General features: G+C 43.3%; 1 protein-coding gene across 1 annotated transcript in view; it reads right to left on the bottom strand.

Annotated features, from left to right (window-relative positions):
* Window positions 1-23,523, bottom strand: part of LOC124802499 (protein borderless) — a 470,917-nt gene that overhangs the window by 265,176 nt on the left and 182,218 nt on the right. The window contains exon 2 of the mRNA XM_047263317.1: window positions 23,036-23,112. Coding sequence (XP_047119273.1) covers window positions 23,036-23,099 — 64 coding nt within the window. The 5' untranslated portion in view covers window positions 23,100-23,112. The remainder of the gene's footprint in view (window positions 1-23,035; window positions 23,113-23,523) is intronic.

A 23,523-nucleotide genomic window follows, 5' to 3' on the forward strand; every position in this document is an offset into this window, starting at 1 on the left:
AATCCTCGGTCAAGAAGTAGCTCATCTGGAGTTGTTGATGTTCCGTCAGAAATTCAATCGAACTATGACTGTTTGCAGAAGTTGTAGAGTCGAGGCAGAGCTGAGGAATAATTGAAAGAGACATAAATGTATGTGATTTGGGCCAGTACGTAGGTCAGTGGTCTCTGAGGGCTCATTTGTGGCGACAGAAACCAAAACTGAATCCGAACCCCCCCTCCCTCCCCCCCCCCCCCCCCCCCCGGCCTACAGAGTACATAATACCTCCCAGCTAGGACATTCAGAATAGTAAAAGAGAGAAATCTAAGAACGTAATCGATTATATCTGAATCGCCAATAATAAAACAACGCCACAGGAGTGGGTGGGGTTAGTTGAGTGTCCCACCTGGCACTGAAAGTGACGGGATCCGTCCCACCCTGCACCATCCCACTCCTGATCCGTTACTGTCAAAGTGTTAAAGAGGGAATCAGCACTCACTGATCAGAGGGCGGCAGAAAAAGAAGCTAACCGCATGTCAAAGCAGCTGAAACGGAGTACAAAATATATGATCAGGTGAACATCCGCAACTGAGGAATATATTTATGCAACAAAAATCCCCTCCGAAACTTCCTGGCAGATTAAAACTGTGTGCCCGACCGAGATTCGAACTCGGGACCTATGCCTTACGCGGGCAAGTGCTCTACCATCTGAGCTACCCAAGCACGACTCACGCCCGGTCCTCGCAGCTTTTCTTCTGCCAGTATCTCGTCTCCTACCTTCCAAACTTTACAGAAGCTCTCCTGCGAACCTTGCAGAACTAGCACTCCTGAAAGAAAGGATACTGCGGAGACATGGCTTAGCCACAGCCTGGGGGATGTTTCCAGAATGAGATTTTTCACTCTGCAGCGGAGTGTGAGCTGATATGAAACTTCCTGACAGATTAAAACTGTGTGCAAAGGTCCCGAGTTCGAGTCTCGGTCGGGCACACAGTTTTAATCTGCCGGGAAGTTTCATATCATCGCACGCTCCGCTGCAGAGTGAAAATCTCATTCTAAAAATCCCCTTCATTTGCCAGTAATTTTCTTTAGATTTTTTCAGGACCTGTTTCGCAGCTTTAAGCTTCCTGTTCAGGTGCCAGCAAATAATTATGGGAACATAAACGTGTGGTGGTCAGGCAGGTCAGTCATGGAGGATATCATCCATGTCAAACAAACATATCGGAGCAAAAGACAAGCAGCCACAATGCCCGCCAGGACACCACAAAGTGGAAGCATCCAGGTAAGCGCTGTGGTTGCTGCCCTATGTCCCCATGCGTTTGTCTTGGATGTGATCCCCCATGACTGGCTGGCCAGACCACCAGAAGATTAAGCTTTAAGCCTCGAACCGATGTCTCCTCAACGACTGTTCATCGAACATTTCTGTATATGGGCCTCCACAGTAGGCACCTGGTTCATGCACTAATGCCGACCGATATTCATCGGCGACGAAGGCTGGAATTTGCGTACCAATACCGCAACTGGATGTCCACTGAGTGGCGACAGCTGGCGTTTTCAGATGAATCACATTTTATTCTCCATCGGACAGATGGTCGTTGGCGTGTACAAGAAATTTCTGAAAGCAAGGACCTTGCAGCAATTGTTCCTAGGGTCCAGGCTGGAAAAGGAAGCGTTACGGTTTGAGCACTGTTTCCGTGGTATTTCCTGGATGATCTCATCACTGTGAAAAGCACAGTGGAGTAACATAAGTATACATCCATCGTTGGCTACCACGTCCACTCCTATATACAGTTTGTCTTTTCCTCAACACGATGGCATCTACCAGTAGATCAATGCAACATGTCACAAATCTCACCGTGTACGTGTGTGGTTCCAAGAGCACCAGGATGAGTTTGCCGTTATACCCTGACCACCAGACCTCCCAGATTCAAACCCAGTCCAGGATCTGTGGGATGACCTCGATCGGGTGTTCGCCGCATGGATCCTCTACCGATAAATCTAGCGCAGCTGGCCACAGCTCTGGAGTCGACAGGGCTCCACATCCTTGTCGGTAAATTCCAGAGTCTCACTGGCTCTCTTCTAGCACGGCTTGCAGCGGTCCGCGTTGCAAAAGGTGGTTATTCAGGCCTTCTTGTAATAGCATCTTGTCCCAGCTTCGGAACGCACAGACCAATTATTCTCGGCAGGGAATGGGTTCAAGAAGTTCTTTCTGGGTTTTAGGTGGTGTATGGCACGAGATTTCTACGCTCATGTCACCGAATTACCATAAATTACGGGCCGGCGGTTTGCTGCTTCGGGGATGGCGTCCAATAGGGTCACAGATGTCTTCCATCTGGTTCAGACAAGGTGAGTTTAGCGGCAAGTTATCAATGTGATTTCACTATTATTCTCCTCAAATGACTGAAGCACGATTCTGGACATGTGAGAAGGATAGGATGATGCTGTTGGGAAAAATATCAAGTAAGAGTGGATGCTTGTCCGTAATAACGTTCACATAGTACACGTTTACTAACATAGGTAAATGTCATCTTTAGCAGAATACTCTCACGACTGTCCAGTGTCTGTGGTGTGGTACATGCTTCGAATAGCAGTTCGTCTGGATGACTGAGTATTTCAGACATTACCGACAATCTCCTCTAACAAGAAAAATTATTCACCGTCCAGTTTCGATGATTCTCTGCTCACTGCATTCGCAATTAATGTCGTTGGCTCAAAATGCGAATAAGCAGGCGTCGTCTGCTGCGGAGTTCAGTGTTTAACAACGTGCGCTGAGCAGTGTGCTCCGAAACACTTGGGCCTGCGCTAGCATTGTTTTCTGTCGTCAGATCTAACTCAGATCACCACCTATATTGCTTTATGGAGCGGGCAAACATCCGACGTCCACACTCTGTGATGAAGCGACGACGTCCAGCACATAGCCGTCTACCCGTGGCGTCACCATCTTCGACGCTCATCACAGTAGCACGCAAATAATCAACCAGCTTCGCCGTTTCCGAGATGCTTATTCGCTGGGACATAATATACTGTGTAATAAAATAAAACAGTTCCTCATTTGCGACCCGCGTCGCCGCTAGCATAATTACCCATTCGTTTCTGCTGCGCTTATATACTTTCTTTACCGTGTCGAGTGCCCGCAACGCCATCAGGTGGCATTCTATATTCATAGCGTAGTAGTCGGTAGTCATAGTGATTTGCCTCAAGAGTGTAACTAAGAAGTATTCGATACGTTTTATGCAGTTAACATAAGAAATTTTAATGTACCTTCTTTTCTTTTCGTATTTCAAGATTTTTTTTCTTTTTTTTTTTGACTGTCATCATTATACAATTCTATGCCATCGTTTTAAATGACTGTGGATATTAGAAGCGCCCGCCGGAGTGGCCGTGCGGTTCTAGGCGCTACAGTCTGGAGCCGAGCGACCGCTCCGGTCGCAGGTTCGAATCCTGCCTCGGGCATGGATGTGTGTGATGTCCTTAGGTTAGTTAGGTTTAACTAGTTCTACGTTCTAGGCGACTGATGACCTCAGAAGTTAAGTCGCATAGTGCTCAGAGCCATTTGAACCATTTTTGATATTAGAAACTCTTCCATCTGCGACATAGTTTCGCCCACACAAGCTACGTATACGTTTCACTTTTGCTAGGTAAATTTGCGAATATAAACTGATATACTGCGGTGGCAGGGACGGGGGGGGGGGGGGGGGCTGGAAAGATGACGTCGGTTTTCATCTGATGACGGCTTGCGCCACCTGGGGGATAGTAGATGTACTGATGATGGTTTAAAAATCGCGTGCCAACACCTAGCGTAGCCTTTTGAAGGGCATCATCTTTCCGTCAGTGACTGATATAAGTTTTTACTACACTACTGCAATTTCGGCCTTAGGCCATTACCAAGTGATATTATGGCTTTATCACTTGATAATGGCCTAAGGCCGAAATTGCAATAGTGTAATAAAAACTTACATCTACATCCATACTCCGCAATCCACCATACGGTGCGTGGCGGAGGGTACCTCGTACCACAACTAGCATCTTCTCTCCCTGTTACACTCCCAAACAGAACGAGGGAAAAATGACTGCCTATATGCCTCTGTGCGAGCCCTAATATCACTTATCTTCTCGTTGTGGTCTTTCCGAGAAATGTAAGTTGCGGCAGTAAAATTGTACTGCAATCAGCCTCAAATTCTGGTTCTCTAAATTTCCTCAGTAGCGATTCACGAAAAGAATGCCTCCTTTCCTCTAGAGACTCCCACCCGAGTTCCTGAAGCATTTCGATAACACTCGCGTGATGATCAAACCTACCAGTAACAAATGTAGCAGCCCGCCTCTGAATTGCTTCTATGTCCTCCCTCAATCCGACCTGATAGGGATCCCAAACGCTCAAGCACTACTCAAATACTTACAACAGTCACTGGCGGAAAGATGATGTTCTTCAAAAAAAATTTTATGACTGTGAATCCCAGCTACAACAAGTTTATTTTACCCAGGGTAGTGGCACAACTACCAGAGCGCCATCTCTGTCCATTCTTTAATAGAGAATGCTCACAGCCCGAAGACTCAGCGTGTTGCAGTCTTGTGAAGCAAGCAGACAATCGTGCCCCGAAGACCATTCGTGCTTCCTACAGCCAACTGAGCGAGATTGAAGGGAATCACATTGTGTTCTTCCTAGTGGCAAGACTGTCCTTTCGAAGAATTGCCATAGAAATTCGATCTGCTGCCTCAGTTATACAACGATGCTGGTATTAGTGGTCGCATCAACATTCCCACGCCCGTTGATGAGGTTTTGGACGTTTGCATAACACAGTGGTAGACCGTACAGCCACCACAACACAGGTAAGAGGGCTTGTGAGGTGTCAACACGAACTGTTGCAAACTGGTCATTAGCAGTGGGACTACAGGCACACACACCTCTAGCCGGTCTTCCCCTCACGCCACAGCATCGCGTGCGCGGCTCCACTGGTGCCGTCAAATGATCACTTGGAAGATGGGATGGCGCGCCGTGGTCTTCAGCGATGAAAGTAGATTCTGCCTGTATGCAAGTGATGGTCGTCTGCGCGTACGACGTACGCCTGGTGAGCGTTGTCTTGTAAAGTGCATTCGTCCGAGACACACTGGCCGCACCCCAGGCCTTATGGTCTGGGGAGTGATAAGCTACAACTTTCGTTCACTGGTGTTTCTGGAGGTGACGCTAATTAGCACTCGGTACAAGCAGAATGTTGTTAGACCCGTTCTTTTTCCATTCTTGCGACAGGAAGATGACGTGTTGTTCAAACAGGATAATGGTCGCACACACGCTGCCCGTAAAACGCAACGTACTCTGCAAGACGTGCAGCAACTTCCCTGGCCAGCACGACCTCCGAACCTGTCTCCAATCGAGCACATGTTGAATATGATGGGACGAGAAGTGACTCGTGCAACTCAACGACTCTTACAGAACTGCATGAACAGCTGGAGCAGGCATGGAATAACGTAGCTCAGGACAGTGCTCGCCATCTGTACGATCGACTGGACGCCAGGGTCAGCGCATGCATTGCGGCCCATGGTGGCTGCAACACATACTACGGTAATAAGAGCGTTTTAGCATGTGTCGATACCTGGTACCTCAGAATCGCTTCTGCTATTGATCTGCAAATGTAGTAGTTTCATATACTCCACGTGCACTGTTACAACAATAAATCCTGAGTCAGTTGGAAGGCTTTTAAAGGGTGTATTAATTTTCTACCGGAATTGAATGATACAAGGTACGCTGAAACACACAACGTCAATGTCTGTCCACAGTCTTTCGAGAAATGACCATCTCATCCGCTTCTACTTTGCCCTATATCATAGCATATCAGGCATCTGGCACTCGATGCTTAGCCAAAGTGCTGACGAACTCTCATGTGCAGTATTGAAAAAGGAACGTTCGTACGCGATGAATTTATGGTTCCCTACCGCTATACACTCACATTAACAGCATCTGTAACCCAATGGCGAAATAACATGTTCAACTCCGTCCATTGTTCTTGTCCATCTAAATGTTGGCGGATAGTTCTTTGGTGGGTCGAACTTGCACCCTGTAACATGAACTTTTCGTAGCTGCGTGATTTCTATTGAACTATTACAATACCCAACATTCTCCGCATACCTCTGAGTGCGAAGTAGTCTGAAGTCCCAGGGATATTAAGAGGAGCTGACCCTGGTTTCTGCCACAAAGAAAAATGTGCAACTGAATCTGATTATTGGGAATCGGTATCGATCAGAAGTTAAACCTTTAATGACCGTTTCCCAGTATCTTTATTCTTACAGGATGCATGAGGTTAATGAGCACATGACGTAGTTTGGCGTGCCGGTATGCGCCCTTGGGAAAAGTTTAACTAAATTGACGAACAGATCATATTTATTCACAAAAGTGAGTATACTTCTAAATATGGAACACACATGTAAATTGTAACATCATGGTTCCATAAAAACAAACTGTATTCACCACAATTATACAGCACGGATTTGACCGAAGCAGGGGCGTGACATGGGCACACATACGCTTACGCTCCAGATCTCATTCTAGAATTATAGTAAATAATCTTCACCATTTTCTAATCAAAGTTGAGACGCAAAAATTAGCCTGTGCCTCGCAGCGAAAAGAAAGTACGAACCTGATCAGGATCACGATGCCCGAAGTGAATGCCTGTAAAGAACAATTTCTTCCACATCTACATTTATAGAAATGATACCGTAGTTGACACTCGCGAGAAACCTATAACGCTCTCCACAAATGACTTTTGCGTCACAAAAATATTCTGATTCTAAAAGCCTGAGGTCGTCATTTACTTTCGTGCGGAAGGGCACAACATATTCACCGCCAATACAGCGACGCTGGTATGACTCCACTTCTCACTGGCGCGATAACTCTGTCTGAAATCCAATCTGCTCTGCACCCAAGCACTGACAGCGGAAAACTAACAGTGGATGAACTGATTAATCCGCAACACGGATCCTTATGTGGCGCCAGGCATCTCCTCCAGGGGGGAGACAGACGCGTTCTGAAAATTCTCCATTGGTTCAGATTCTAAAATTTTACATTAAAGCGATCCTGGTGTGTGGTTTGAGAAAGCCAATCACGAGAGGCCCCGACATGAACGACCGCGCAGATTACGCTCCCACGCCCACCACCGTGGCACCTTGAGTCAGCTTTGAAATTTCGTCTGCCGTTCCGAGGCCTCCGCCGCAAAACTACACAAAGAAACTCCACCTGAATTTGTACAGCTGTATGCGTTTATAATTACTCTCAAATTATTCCCGTCCAGCGATCGTCCACGTTTAGGACTGGTGGTTACAGGAAATAGTGTGATGAAAATCAAATGTAGTAAAAACGAGAGTAAATCACGCTCAGATTCAGTTCCCAGCGTGATTTTCCTTTGTCGTAAGTAAGTATATGATGAAACGCCAGAAGAGAAAATGTAGTCTCCTGAATTGATGAAAATGCGAAACTATAAACCACAAATTGATTGCCGCCTTTCGAAGTGTTTGCAACTGTAATAGGGTCAAAAATCGGGAGGTATCGGTAGAGGAACGTTGTCGGACAATGATTTTCGAGTGCTTTATCGAACGATGTATGGGGTGGTATTCGCTGAGGTGACAAAAGTCACAGGATAGTGATATGCACATATACAGATGGCAGTAGTATCGTGTACACTAGGTGGAAAAGGCCAGCGCGTTGGAGGAGCCGTCATTTGTACTCAGGTGATTTATGTGAAAACGTTTCCGATGTCATTATGGCCCACGATGGGAAATAACAACGCGAAATGGTAGTTGGAGCTAGACGCAATGGACATGAAACTTCGGAAAGCGTTAGGAAATTCTATGTTCCGAGATTCACAGTGTCAAGAGTGTACTGAGAATGACAGATTTCAGGCATCACCTCTCACCACGGACAACACAGTGGGTGACGGCTTTCACTTAACGAATGAGAGCAGCGGCGTTTGCGTACTGTTGTCAGTACTAACAGACAAGCAATCCTGTGTGAAATGACCGCAGATATCAATGAGGGACGTACGACGAAAGTATCCTTTATGACAGTGTGGTGAAATTTGGCGTTAATGGGCTATGGCAGCAAACGATCGACCCAAGTGACATTGCTAACAGCGGGACATCGCCTTCAGCGCCTCTCCTGGGCTCTTGACCATATCAACTGGACTCTACACGACTATAAAACCGTGGCCTGGTTACTTTCGCAATTATGGACGGCTAGAGAGGCAGCGTGGCTCAAATTTCTGCAGGGGACATCCGACGTCTAAGTGAGTCCATGCCACGACGAGCTGCGGCACTACGTCGGGCAAAAAAGGTTCCGCCATGGTGTTTGGAGGTCTACCACGACTTCTGTCACCTCTGTGTATGTAGTTCAAAAATGGTTCAAATGGCTCTGAGCAGTATGGGACTTAATTTCTGAGGTCATCAGTCCCCTAGAACTTAGAACTACTTAAACCTAACTAACCTAAGGACATCGCACACATCCATGCCCGAGGCATGATTCGAAACTGCGACCTTAGCGGTCGCGCGGTTCCAGACTGTAGCGCCTAGAACCACTGGACCACCCCGGCCGGCGTGTATGTAGTACTCTCCAAATAAACACTGGACAAAAAGTGCTTAATGGGGTGTGAAACTAAAAGGAGAATATAGTAGTAAGAAGTTTTGAAACTAATATACAAAAGGTACAAAAAGCACGAGGCAACCACAGCAGGAAACGCAAACTTTGCCTTAAACTCAACAGCATCCGGAGACGCAGAAGCATACATATTAGGACTACGCTTACAAATCTGTACAAATTTGGCGTCAACTGTAGGCACAGCAGTAGTTTCCTCAAAACAGATATGGAAACATTTACGTCGAAGTGGAGGGAAACGTACGCCTCGCGAAGTTTACTAAGGGAAATTTCACCTGGGTGCACGAAAATGTGTAACATAGATATTACATCATAACATATGATAAACAGTTATAATATAGAATAACGATAAACAATAGAAACATTTAAAAGGTCTTACAAATAAATACAGAACGGATTCGTAAAAGCGAAATATGCTGATGTAAAACTTGAAAATGTGGAAAGAGTGTTGCCATAGAATTAGTAGCCGACATCGTAGTTCTAAAATGGACCAGCAGATGTGAGAAGATATAATTGTCTGGTAGGATAGTAACTATAAGGAGGATTAGAAGTAAATAAGTAGATACGTAAAATTCAGAATTATAATATAAAGCCCTCGACATGTGAAGACGAGTATACAAAAAAAAAAAAAAAAAAAAAAAAAAAAAAAAAAAAAAAAAAAACAGCACTCTTCCAAGCAGCAAAGGCAAGAAATTTAAGGACATAAGTCCATTGCGATAGTCAAAAAGTAGTCGAAAGCAATTAAATAAAACGAAGAAATATCAAGAAATATATAGCCAAGTGAACATTTTACAAGAATGAGTCGTATTAGGATTCATTTTTACTTCTTATCTGATCACTGACAAGCATTTCTTTTGTAGTATGCGAATATTTAACTTCTTCTATTTCTTCAAAGGGCTTTAACTTTTTGCCTTTCTGAGCACAGCGTAAGATTTGTAGATTGTCAGGCATAGATGGTTGGCGTCCACTGATCTTAAGATGCTCAGCAAACGCAAAGTGGCCTTTCTTTGTTAACAAATTCTCGTAAAACCTAGTTCTGCGCTATGTAAGTCATTTGACAATCCTTACATTATAGTTCATAGACGTGAGAACTAACTATTTATCCTTGATGGGATGCTTATTATGAATGTAACTACGTTGCTTCTATTTTTGGTCGTGCAAGCATTTAAGTTGCCATGACTTTTAAAAAGTAGAGTTCAAAATAAAAGGTATAAAATGATATCAAGGAAGACACTAAAGGATGTAACCAACCACAAGAGAAAGAAATAAAATCAATCCGTAACAACAATGGACCTGATGCCGTGTTATCTAGTCTCTAGTCTGCTAAGTAAACGGGGGTGCATTGCGTAAGTCAATTACATCCCCGGAACAGTAAATGTCATACCCGACATTCGAAGCCTCTCACTACTTCTATGCGCTGGAGAGGTCTCAGAAACAGACTTTGAACAAAATGGCGCCCAACACGATGTTGTCTGTGGTGGACACTGACACTACGTGGTTACGTGTTGACAGCTCCAGGACACCCGCAGAACACCAAACTGTTAGACGTGCAACGGCTTCAGTCCGCTCATTTCATCCTCAGTTATTTGCTGGATGTATTCCAATCTCTGTTTTTCTCTACACCTTTCACTCTGTACAGCTCCCTCTAGTACTATGGAAGTTATTCCCTGATGACTTAACAGATTTCCTACAATCCTGTCACTCCTACTTGTTAATGTTTGCCATAAATTCCTTCCCTCGCCGATCCTTAGGAAAACCTTCACATTCCTTATCTCATCAGTCGACCTTATTTTCAACATTCTTCTGTAGTAACACGTCTCAAAGGCTTCCATTCTCTTCTTTTCCGGTTTTCCACAGTCCATGTTTCACAACCATATAATGCTGTGATAAAAACGAACATTCTCAGAAGTTCCTTCCTTATATTAAGTCCCATGTTTCATACTAGTAGACTTCTCTGTCAGGAATGCCTTTTTCGCCAGTGCTACCCCTTCTTTTCTCAGAATTTCGAACATCTCACCATATGACAGTGTCGAATGCTTTTCCCCGGTCGACAAATCCTATGAACACGTCTTCATTTTTCTTTAGTTTGTTTCCATTATCAACCGCAACGTCAGAACTGTCTCTCTGATGCATTTACCTCTCCTGAAGCCAAATTGATCGTCGTCCTACACAACGTAATTTTCTTTTCATTATTCTATATGTTATTCTTGTCAGCAACTTGGATGCTTGAGCTCTTAAGCTGATTGTACGATAATTCTCGTCTTCTCTTACAATCTTCGGAATTGTGTGAATGACTTTATCCGAAAGTCCGATGGTATATCGCCAGTCTTATACATTCTACACACCAATGTGAATAACCGTTTTGTTACAACTACCACCAATGGTTTTAGAAATTCTGATGGAATGTTATCTGTCCCTTCAGCCTTACTTGATATTAAGTCCTCCAAAGCCATTTTAAATTCTGATTCTTATACTGGATCACTATCTGTTCTAAATCGCTCCTGTTTCTTCCCTCTCATAGAGGCTTTCAGTGCTTTCTTTCTACCTATCCGCTCTCTCCTCTGCATTTAACAGTGGAATTCACATTGCACTCTCAATGTTAGCACCCTTGATTTTAATTTCACTGAATATTTTTTTCACTTTACTATTCGCTGAGTCAGTACTTCCGCTAACCATTTCTTTTCCGATTTCTTCACATTTTTCGTGCAGCCTCTTAGCCTTACCTTCCCTGCACTTTCTACTTCTTCATTCTGGTGTGACTTTTAGTTCTGTATTCTTGAATTTCCCTGAACATTTTAGTACTTCCTTCTTTCATAGATCATCTGAAGTATTTTTCTGTTATCCACTGTTTCTTCACAGCTACTTTCTTTGTATCTATGATTTTGTTTCCAACTCCTGTGATTGCTCATTTCTGATACATCCGATCCTCTTAAACTGAAGTGTCTACTGAACTACACCCTATCGCAGTATCTATATCCTCACGATAACTTCAAGGCTATCTCTTCATTCTCACTCCTTTGAACGTTGATTCTTCCTGATTCTGAAATTTCAGCCTAGTGTTCATAAGTACCAAATTGTCATACGAGTCTATATCTGTTCCTGAGTTCGTCTTACAATCCAGTATCTGGTTTCGGCATCTCTGCTTGACCATGACGTAACCTAACTGAAATATCCCCGTATCTACCGACTTTTCTCAAGTATACATCGTCCTCTTGTGATTATTGAATAAAGTATTCACTATCAATAAATGAAATTTATTGCAGAAAATTAGTCTTTTTCCTATCTTATTCTTAGCAATAAACCCATATTCTCTTCCAACCCTTTCTTCTAATCTTTTGCCTGTAACCGCATTCCAATTCCCATCGACTATTGGAATTCTTCCTTTACGTACTGAATTACTCGTTCAATATCCTAACATAAATTACTGTTTCCTCATTTTAGGCTTGCGACGTCGGAATGGAAGCCTGAACTAGCGTTCTCGGTGTTTGTTTGTTGTCAATTCTCATGTTATATCATTTTATGCTGCCGCTGATATTACTATGTACTCATCTGAACGGAAATCTTTGTCTTCTTTGCATTTCACTTCACTGATCCCCACTATATCTAGATTGAGCCTCTGCATTTTCCTTTTCAGATTTTCCAGTGCCCCTAACACATTCAGACTTCTGACATTCCAGGCCCCGACTGTTAGAACGTTATCCTTTTTTTTGGTCATTCAGTCATTGTCCCATGGTCACCTCCATGAGGTCCGATAGGGAATTAGTCCGGAATATTCTGTCAATGAAGAGATAATCATGTAACTTTTTCAATTATAGACCACATGTTCTGTAGATACACATTATGTGTCTCCAGTGCAGTGATTTCTATTGACTACTGCATCATCATGCCGTTGATCATTGCTGTTTCTTCCTGATTTAGGCGCAGTTTCCCACCCCAATGGCAAGGGAGTGCCCTGAACCACTGTCCACTCTTTCGCCCTGTTTGTCAATGTTGTAGGCTGAATGAGGTTGTCTTCTTACACTGGAAGTCTTCTAACGTCATTGCTGATGATTTTTATTCAAAATGCACTGGGTGGCGGGGTTCGAAACCGTCCAGTGATACGATACGGAAACAAAGACAGTCACTAGCACTGCAAGTTGTCCTGTCAGTGAACTCCAAATTCGAGAAAACATGGCGCAATAATCTGTATTCCTGTTTATTCTTTATGGTTGATTTGGTACTTTGCAGGTGAACTGTAATTTCTCGCTTTTAGTCCTAATACACAACATCGCAATTTCGAACGTGTGGCTGTTGTCAAATGGAAGTTATGTTCCTGATTACAATCTTCCATATTACTATCTTCTTGTGGGTGTTGCTCTCTTTGAACTGCACTTCAGATAAGTAGTTCGTATTCTGTGCATTTTTTCTCTAGTCCGTAATAATGGTTGGGGTGAAAGATTCCATATTTTTTTTAATAATGTGAAACAGAAGTGATTTCGTCGCATGTTATTTTGCGGAACGTGTCTATTTGTTATTGCTTGCGAATTATTGTGTGAACTGCTCGATTTAAATGCCCTGGAAATACAGTGTGAACATTAATAAAACAAACAGACTGCAGGGACAGTTTCCTGATTGGAAATGGAGGAAAAAAGATTCTTGAAACAACTGTTCAGAAATGCACGGTGTGCGTGCAACGAAAACAGATCGTTCAGGAAAACAGTACAGAGCCGCATCGCATCCACAGCACAATATGTTCCCAAATTGGCCTCCATACGATGCAGTTTCATTCAGGATACACATTATCGTACATTGGCTTACATCGTGTTGGCATGCACCTTGCCTGGAGCGTGTACTAGGGTTCGTCCAAATGTCCTGTAGAACCTAGTAGTCCAAATCTGGTACAAGCGCAGTCCACCACCTGCCTGCACGTTCATCTGTCTGAAAGGACCCATGATCACACAAACGCCCAAAAAGGGCTTGACATGTTGTGTTGGTGTCCGTCAAGGTATTTGTTTTGTTGTAGCCGTGCTGCCTCTCGACCGTTTCCATCAGTTTGTCCGTACACAAACACCATCTCGGCTTGTATCCGACATGAATACCGGACCATTCTGCAGCTTACGCTGCATCAATCACACACCCTGCAACACACAACGAACATGCGGCACTTGGTCAGGGGAAATGTCATTAGTCAGCGCCGTCTACCGCAGCAACGATGCATTTCCGGACATATGTTCGTAAGATAGTTCTTCCTCCATTTCCAGTCAGATATCCGTATCCACAATTGGTCGGTTTTATTAACGTTAATATTGCTCAAATTCTGCTTTAGTTTTTCCCATCCGTTATTCGTACTCTCGCATTTCATGGAGGACACCGAAAGTTTCATTGACTTCTACTAAAATGTACTTAAATGTAACTGTTAATAACGCGTGAAAGTATTTGAGTAACTACTGTCGCAGTTTCAGCATTTGCGAGGAAACATGCGCTAGTCACCAAGACTACAAAGCACAGTCATCTGCATACATGCTCATAAATTAAGGATAATTGCAGAATGTGGTACTACACAACGTGGCACTGCACAACACTGACGCTAATAGCACAGGCACATAGGGAACACACGACACAGATTAAGTCCTCGGTATTGGTGATAAGTTGAGAAAACCGATCCGAAACACATGTGCTACAAAACGCCACTGTTTTCTGCGCATGTACCCCGACATCAGTATGGGATATGATCACCATGCACACGTACACAGGCCGCACAACGGGTTGGCATACTCTGGATCAGGTGGTCGAGCAGCTGCTGGGGTATAGGCACAATTCTTGCACCAGTGCCTGTCGGAGCTCCTGAAGTGTCGTAGGGGTTTGAAGACGTGCAGCGATACGTCAACCGAGAACATCCCAGACGTGCTCGATGGGGTTTAGGTCTGGAGAACAGGCAGGCCACGCCATCCGCCTGGTATATTCTGTTTCAAGAGGTACTCCTCCACGATGGCAGCTTGGGGGGGGGGTGTGCATTATCATTCATCAGGAGGAAGGTGGGCCCCACTGCACCCCTGAAAAGGCGGACATACTGGTGCAAAATGACGTCCCAATACACCTGACCTGTTACAGTTCCTGTGTCAAAGACATGCAGGGGTGTACGTGCACCAATCATAATCCCACCTCACACCATCAAACCACTACCTCTATACAGATCCCGTGCTAGGACCTGCTGTGTTTGACCAGCCTCCAGTCGCCCTAGTATTCTACACCTCGTAACGTCATCGATATGTGTTCTTTGAGCCATTTTGAGCACACAATAACCATTAGCACGTCTGAAAACGTCTTCACACATACTCGCTGCACCGTACACACACCAACACACCTCTGCGTATGTGGACTGCTGCCAGCGCCACCGTGCTACGACCGCAGGTCAAATGCACCGCATGGTCATACCCCGAGGTGATTTAAACCAGCAAACGCCCACCAGAGCGTTGTTTCGCCATGTATTAGCATTATCCTTAATTTATGAACATGAGTGTATATATACATCCGTACTCTGAAAGCCAATGTGAAATGTATGGCACTCAGTGGCAAGAAACAATGCCTTCAAAGCAGAATTACATACGCATTCCAAGAAAAGATGTAATAAAATTGAATACCAGTACTGTTGAAATCTGCTAAAACGGAGTTCTTCATGAAATGTGAGAAAGTACGGTAAACGGATGTAAACAAAAATGAAGTAGAATAAATGCAATAGGTATACTTAACATGCATTTAAATCGGGCAGTTCACACACATATTCGTAAACAGTAACAAATACACCAAACTCTACAGAACAACATGTTGCCAAATCAGCCTTTGTTTTACATGAAATAAAACCAAATGAGGCATAATCTACGTCACCAAATACAGTATTATGGATGCGAGCATAAGTCAATCAGAGAACGAGAAACATATTTACAGTGCAGTTCAATGCATACGAGAAGTCGTAAGAAGAAACACAATGTGGTGAAACCAGCTTCTGTAACTACCATTAACTGCGAAACTGAAACAAACAGGGAAAACACTAAAAATCAACCAGAAAGAAAGAGAGATAATGGATTAATAAACCTGCAGGGCCCCAAGTGGCCTCGCAGTGAATAATGGTTGTGTTACCGGATGCTCCTATTTGAGTTTCACCTCCGTGAGAACACAGGCAAAACTAAGGCTGAGTGACCCTGCCGGATCAGATTTAAAAAATTGGTCCCAGAAATAAAGCAGCGAAGTGTCATGGAAGAAACATTTTCTGTTAGCACGTTAAAAGATCATTCGTACAAAAAGTTACGTCCGTCTTACAAGCAAGCTATGAGGACAATGACGAGGAGTAGGAGGAGGTTAGTGATTGGATGATTGAGGGAGGGGACCAAACAGCGAGGTCATCGGTCCCACGGGATAAGGGAACTGATAGGAAGTCGGTCGTGCCCTCACAAAAGAACCACCCTGGCATACACCTGAAGCGATTTAGTGGAATCACGAAAAACCTAAGTCAGGATGGCAGGACGCAGGTTTGAACCGCCGTCCTCGCGAATGCTAGTCCAGTGTGCTAACCACTGCGCCACCTCGCTCCGGGGAGATCAGTGTTTAGCGTCCCGTCGTCAGTGAGGTCATCAGAGACGGAGCACAAGCACGAATTGATGAAGGATGGAGGAGGAATGTGGCCGTGTCCTTTCGAAGTAACCATTCCGGAATTTTTCTGAAGCGAGTTAGGGAAATCACGGAAAGTCTAAATCAGGGCTACCAAATAATGAGAGAACCCTCCATACATAACGGTACATTTTTAAGTTTTGCTTGTTGACACAAAGGAACACTAACAGAACCATACAGATACCACACACAGCATCACTGATTTCATTCGATACAGAAAACATTCATATCTCCATCCCTTTCACTGGAACAGTAGAAATCGTGGAATAAAATCTCTCATCCCACAGCAACCTCATTACATAAGCAATGTCCGAAGTCACAAATTTGCTCAAACTGATAACCGGACAAAACCACTTCCAGTTCGATAATGAATATTGTCTGCAAAGTAATGGACTGCCCATGGGATGCCCAGTACCAGGAACATAAGCAAACATTTTTATAAGTCATCTGGAAAAATCAGATATTTGGAAAGACAACCACATGACAGATTTAAAATCATATAGTGGTACAGATATGTGGATGACGTTATTTGTTTGGAGATGAGCCCAATGAAAAAAGATATGAACTCCACTCTGAAATCAACAAAGCACAGCCGGCAATTGTTGCCGAGCTGTTCTAGGCGCTTCAGTCGGGAACCGCGCTGCTGCTACGGTCGCAGGTTCGAATCCTGCTTCGGGCATAGATGTGTGTGATGTCCTTAGGTTAGCTAGTTTTAAGTAGTTCTAAGTTTGTGGGGCTGATGCCCTCAGATGTTAAGTCCCATAGTGCTCAGAACCATTTGAACCATTTGAACAAAGCACATCAGAACACAAAATTCACACTTGACAAAGAAAAAGAAAACCAAATAAATTATTTTGGTATAACAACAATAAAAGAAAATGGCAAACACGTATTCAACATCTTCAAAAAAACAATAGCCACAGACACAATAATACATTCCACATCGAATCATCCCCACAACCAGAATCTTGCTGCATTAAGACATATACAGATTAAACAGGATCCCACTCAACAACAGGAACTATGAAAAAGAAATGAGTACAGTTATAAAAATAGCTAGGAACAATGGGTATGACACACATGTAGTACACAGACTCAATCAAAAAATCAAAAGATAAATACAAAACAAACACAACATTTCCAGAATACAAGATAATTCACAAGCTGTAAACGCACAAACACACTCAACAGCCACACACAATGACAACATCACACAGAAAAGAAGCAGATGGTGCACTATGACTTACACACATAAATTAACATACAGAGTGGAAAACATACTAAAGAAACCGGGCTTCGAAATAATATACAAAACTGTGCAAACACTCCAATCAAACTCAATCCAACCAACAACTAAGAGGGATAAATTCCTGGGATCAGGAACATACAGACTTGAATATCAAAGTTTAGGCATTACACACAGGAATTGTAAAACGTGATGCAAAGAACTCATTAGGTGTTAGAAGTACGAAATAAACCATTCCACATTTGCAAAACGCTTAAAACATCATAACCACCCTGCTACAAACATGGAACAAGATATGAAAATAATGAGAATAAACAACCATGACAAATACCTTATACTTTCCCCTACCTCCCTCCCGCCTTCTGGTCAGCTACACACACACACACACACACACACACACACACACATGCATACACAGTCAGATCACAGATATCTAGAAAAAAGAAATAACATTCTGAAGTTGGCAATAACATTCGATCTTTGACAGTAACATCCGACGGTTGGCAACACAAACCAAAACACAGCAATATAACAAGTGTTCAGTTCCTAGTGCTGTGAAGCGTGGAAAACAAAAACCTAGATGGCAGTTACAAGAAGAAGAACAGCGCCAGAAACAGAACTAAAATACAACACGTAGAAAGTCATCCACGGAACCCGTAAGTAGAATTTAAACTATTTCTACGTTACAGAAAAACCAGCCATTATAACTGTTTATAACCTGTATATACATTGTTCAAAAATGCAAAGCAAACAGTAAAAATATGTACATATTCCAGGCCACTGAAGATGCCTTGCAGAGAATAAAGACGAAAGGCGTATGGCAAGAAAACTGTGTTTCATCAAGTTGCCGTTAAACGGTCAACAAATAAAAATTAACAATATACCGTAATACCATACGCAAGTGAAGAAGACAGGACTAGAAAAGTTGAAGATGTCCCTCCACATATGTTATTTTGTCATTACTTGACTGGTTCTAACGGCCAACTCTCTTCTGGTGTCCATGTTTACACCAAGGTATTGGCCTAATGGTCACAGCCACTTTGGGGCCCACCAATAATTACTATCGAAATTCTCCGTATTAAAATTAACCAGACCCAATACTACTCTTCTCTAGAGAGAGTTTTGCTATTTAATTTTCATCACAGTCTCGCCTCGAAGACACATAGAAAGTCAAGAGGGAGTTTTTCGTACTTCAGTTTATAACCTGATTCCCTAAAAAAATAAACGAAGTACCGCAGTGTCAACGTGTTCCTACAATAATATGGATAAATATCGTAAAGGCTATATGACACGCAAAGTGAGCTTCGATAAAGGACCTACGCAATTCCCGGAATCGGGATTTGAGACGGCAGCAGTGAATTCATTCAGACTGAAGAGAAAAACGTTTTCTTCACCCCAGGTTCAGTGATGTGGAAGCAACCCAGAAGTCTTAAGATACTATCGTTAATTAGCAGTCCAGCTCCATACTGGTCAGTGAAAGGTTGTTGCATCTTACACTTTCCTTCAGAGCTTATCCTGATTGTGGAATATCAAGTTTTGCAGTCTCAGTTATTTATTATTGTCTTGGCATATTGTTCGTATAACAACCCCGAGACCTACGAGAAGAAGAGTACTTGGCCGAAGTTCCCCCTCATTACCCTACGGTATTCCCGTTAAGTGCGTAATTAGTGTCGTTTACTTGGGATAAGCTGAGTAGATTAACTATTTCAGGCTAGATAACAGCTTGAGCATAATTCGAAAGGTAAAAGAGGGGCAGTAACTTAAGACACTTGCAACAGTCTATGCGGGAGTGGGATTCATGTTACCTTGCGGCTCTTATTTCTTGATCATCCATTCTTCCTGTTATTACGCGTCTTTCTCTATAGCTTACTCCATTTTGTCATAGAATTTCGAAAAGCACAACTTTACACTGTCGATCGCTTTATCCATGTTGACAGATCCTATGAATCTGACTTGATTTTTATTAAATCTTGCTTCCAAAATCAATTACGACGTCAAAACCGCCTCTGTGGTGCTCTTACGTTTTCCAAAGCCGGTTCCATCGTCATCCAGTAGATCCTCCGGTTCAGTTTTCATTTTTCTGTTTATTATTCCTGTCAGTACCTTGTGTGCATGGGCCGTTAAGCTGTTTCCACAATATTCCTCCCTCTTAGCTGCCTTTGCTATCTTCGGTATTGTGTGGATGATATTTTTGCGAACGTCCGATGGTATGTCTCCCGACTCATAGATACTACACACCAAACTGAATAGCTGATTGACTGCTACTTCCGCCAACGATATCAGAAATTTCTATGGAATGTTATCTATCCTTTCCGCCTTATTTAGTCAGACGTCTTCCAAGGGTCCATTAAACGTTAACTCTTCACTGGGTCTCCAATCTCTGCCGTATCGACTCCCATTTCCCCATTCACGTCATCAAACAAGTCCTCCCCCTCGTATGGGCTTCCAGTGTACTTTTTCCACTTATCAGATCTGTCTTCTGTGCATTGCAATGGATTTCCTATTGCACTCTGAGTGTTGATGTTCTTGCTTTTAGTTTACCTAGGGTTATTTTCACTTTTCCATATCCTGAATTAATCCTTCCGACAGCTATTTCTTTTTCGATTTCTACACAGTTTTCCTGCACCCAGTTCGCTTTGGCATCCCTGCACTTCCTATTTATTTCATTCCTAAATGACTTACATTTCTGTGTTCCTGGATCTCCCCGAATATTTTTGTACTTCCTTCTTTCGACGATCAATTGAAGTATTTCGTCTGTTACCCATTCATGTTACCCACGTTTGTCTGTCCAACCTCTGTGATTGCCATTTTAAGAGATGTATATTCCTCCTCAACTGATGTGCCTGCTGTGGTATTCATTAAACTTCGACGTGCTCTTCATCAGCACTAAATTGTGATTAGAATCGAATCGATATCTGCTCTGGGGTACACCTTGCAATCCCAAATCTGATTTCGGAAACTCTGTCTGATCATTATGTAATGGAGCTGGATTCTTCCTTATACCACCTCTAGTGATATTTTAAAGATGTACCCGCTATTATTAGCTGAAATTTAGCGCAAAACTCAATTAGACTTCCTATTCTCTCATTCCTGCTACCATGCTCACATGCTTGCGTAATTCTTTCTTCTCTTCCTTCCCCTACTATCGCGTTCGAGTCCCCCAAGAGTGTGTTACATTATCACCTTCTTTTACGTACTGAATTACTAGTTCAAGATTCTCATACAATTTCTATATATATCCATCTTCGGTTCGTCACGTTGACATGTATAACTGAAGTGCAGTTACTGGGACTGGTTTGCTGTCGACTCTGATGAGGACAACCCCGCCGCCTTACGTTGGGAATAATTCACTCGCTGTCCTACTTTCCTGTACGTAATCAGTTCTTCCTCCATCATACAGTTTTCTGCTGCTGTTGACATTAAATGATATTCGTCAGATAAGAAATCTTTGTATGTTTTTCACTGTAGTTGACTGCCCCCCCCCCCCCCACCCACCCATTGTATCTAGACTGAGCGTTTGCATTTCTTTCTCAGAGTTTCTAGTTTCCCTACCACATTAAGACTTCTAAAATTCCACGATTCGAATCGTAGAATCTCACCTTTTCATTGGTTATTCAACTTTTTTCCTGTGATGATCTACCCCTTGGTGGTTCCCTCACGGAGATGCAAATTGGAGACTAATCCAGTGGAGTGATCATTATGAAACTTTTTCGATTACGGGCCACACTTCCTGGGATAAACATTGTGTGCCTTTAATTCAGGGGCTTCCATTGCCTTCTGGATCGTGATGCCGTTGGTCGCTGCTTATTCTTCCGCGTTTTAGGGACAGTTTCCTATCACAAGGGCAAGAAGCTGTCCTGAAAATCGGTCCTCTCCTCTGCCCTTTTTGGCAAGGCCAATGGCAGAACGTGGGTGATTCTTACGGTATCGTTTGGCATCGATACTACTCGAAGCCAGTCCATTTTCCAGACATGGCAGCAACTATGTGATTGCACCGCCAATCTGAGGCCGTCTCCGCGAAACGCCCTCATCAGCACGCTTGGCTATTGCCTTCGCCTGTTGGAACATTACGCGTAATTTTACTTAGAACCTCCATTCCTTCATTAAAAATGAGAAACTATTTCGCGACGAGTTTTGTTTGGCTCATGGCAACTCACGGATCTCAAAATTTTTATTTACTGAAGTACGATAACGGCAAGTAGAGGCATTCGAGATGTTCATCCTGTCACATTATACAGTCAGTCATGTCTCCCTCACAGTCATCTGAACCCAAGACGACACAGGTGAAATACAGTGGCCTCATAACAAGCACGAAGACGGCTACCACCACCCAGTAAAGATTGTTGCCGTTTTGATGCCCCTTACAAGACAAATATGAAGAAGGCAAAGGGTATATTAAAATATTAGAAGATGCTTTCCGTGCAGGCTCAGGGATGACAACTGGTGTATTACCATGTTAACTACCAAGAGTAAGACCAAAGTGAAAGAGGAAGAAGAAAATTGCTTAAAGGGAAAGAGGAAGAAGAGGAGGAGGAGGAGGATAAAGAACATGAAAGAGGATTTGGCAAGGAGGAGGAGAAGGAGATGTAGGAGAAGGTTTAAAGAGGATGACAGCGAGGATGAGGAGAAGAAACCTAGAAGGTGTGAAGGTGAACGAAAAGGAAGAGGATTGTGAGAAGACATGGATACAAATGACCAAAAGGCGTAGGAAATAAAGGGCAAGGAAAATGTTCATGATGGAAATGATGGAGAATGGTGAAGAAGGATATGATCAAGATGGTGGTAGTGGTGCTTGTGGTTACGAAATGGTAAAGATGATGGAGATGATGATGATGTTTTTATTGGTGGAGATGGTGGAGGAGGTAACGGAGGAATGATGCTGATGATGGAAAAGATGATGGTGAAGATAGAAGGGTTAATGGTGATGATAACAGTAATTATGGAGGAGATGTTAGTGATGATGGGGTAGACTGAGATGAAAATGATGGTAGATGATATGATGATGGTGATTAAGGAGTTCAGTACACTTAATGACAACACTATCGTTAAGATCTCAATGTTTACCAATTAAATGATGGTTATTCTCTTATTAATTCTTGACGTGGGGGGGAACGTATTCAAACTCGTCACATTAGAAAAGTTTAAGTTCAAACGCTCAAATGTGTATGAATTCCTAACGGACCTAACTGCTGAGGTCATCGGTCCCTAGAATTACACACTACTTACACTAACTGACACTAAGAACAACACACACACACACCCATGTCCGCGGGAGTACTCGAACCTCCGCCGGGTGGGGCCGCGCAATCCCTGGCATGGCGCCTAAAACCGCGCGGCCACTCCACACGGATAGAAGTTTAAGTATATAGTAATTAGCAGCGATTATTATGAAAGTAAATACTGAAAATATTTACCCTTATATAATGTACAGCACGCATCACTCACAAACAATGGCTGTTGACGGAGATATACGTTGAACGTTTACTAGCGTTAGATGGCGAATACTGCAAAACAGATGCTGTTAGAAGAGAACTCACCGGCACAAGTGGCGCAGGTGGCAACAATCAGGAGAACCGTAGCGCTGCTCCACACGGCCGCCATGTCTCCGCCCCACCTGCAGCAGAAGAAGATTTGCATGAATCACTGGATTCACCCTCGGAAAGGTCAGGCTGCGGCAGCACTGACGGAAAATAAGCGAGGTGAATACCAGGCTTGAGTAAGCTCTTTGAAAGAGGTTTCGCCTCAGAGCCAAGGCTGAAAGGTTATCGCTGGCTCGTACTGAGTCGCTGACGCCGCCCTTACAAACACTTACGCACGAAAATTTCTCTCTGTTTCATAAGCTCGTGACTTGGTAAATATTTAAGGCATACAGTATGCACTATCTCTTAGTTTTAGTGCAAGATACATGAGTAAGCTAATACTGCACACATGTCTAGTTTTCGACTCGTCTAATAGTTAGGTAGGTTGTTACATACAGTGTGGATTATATTCCCGGAACGTGTTTTTATGTGGAACATTTATACAG

Source organism: Schistocerca piceifrons, chromosome 6 (genome assembly GCF_021461385.2).
Source record: "Schistocerca piceifrons isolate TAMUIC-IGC-003096 chromosome 6, iqSchPice1.1, whole genome shotgun sequence".
NCBI lineage: Eukaryota > Metazoa > Arthropoda > Insecta > Orthoptera > Acrididae > Schistocerca > Schistocerca piceifrons.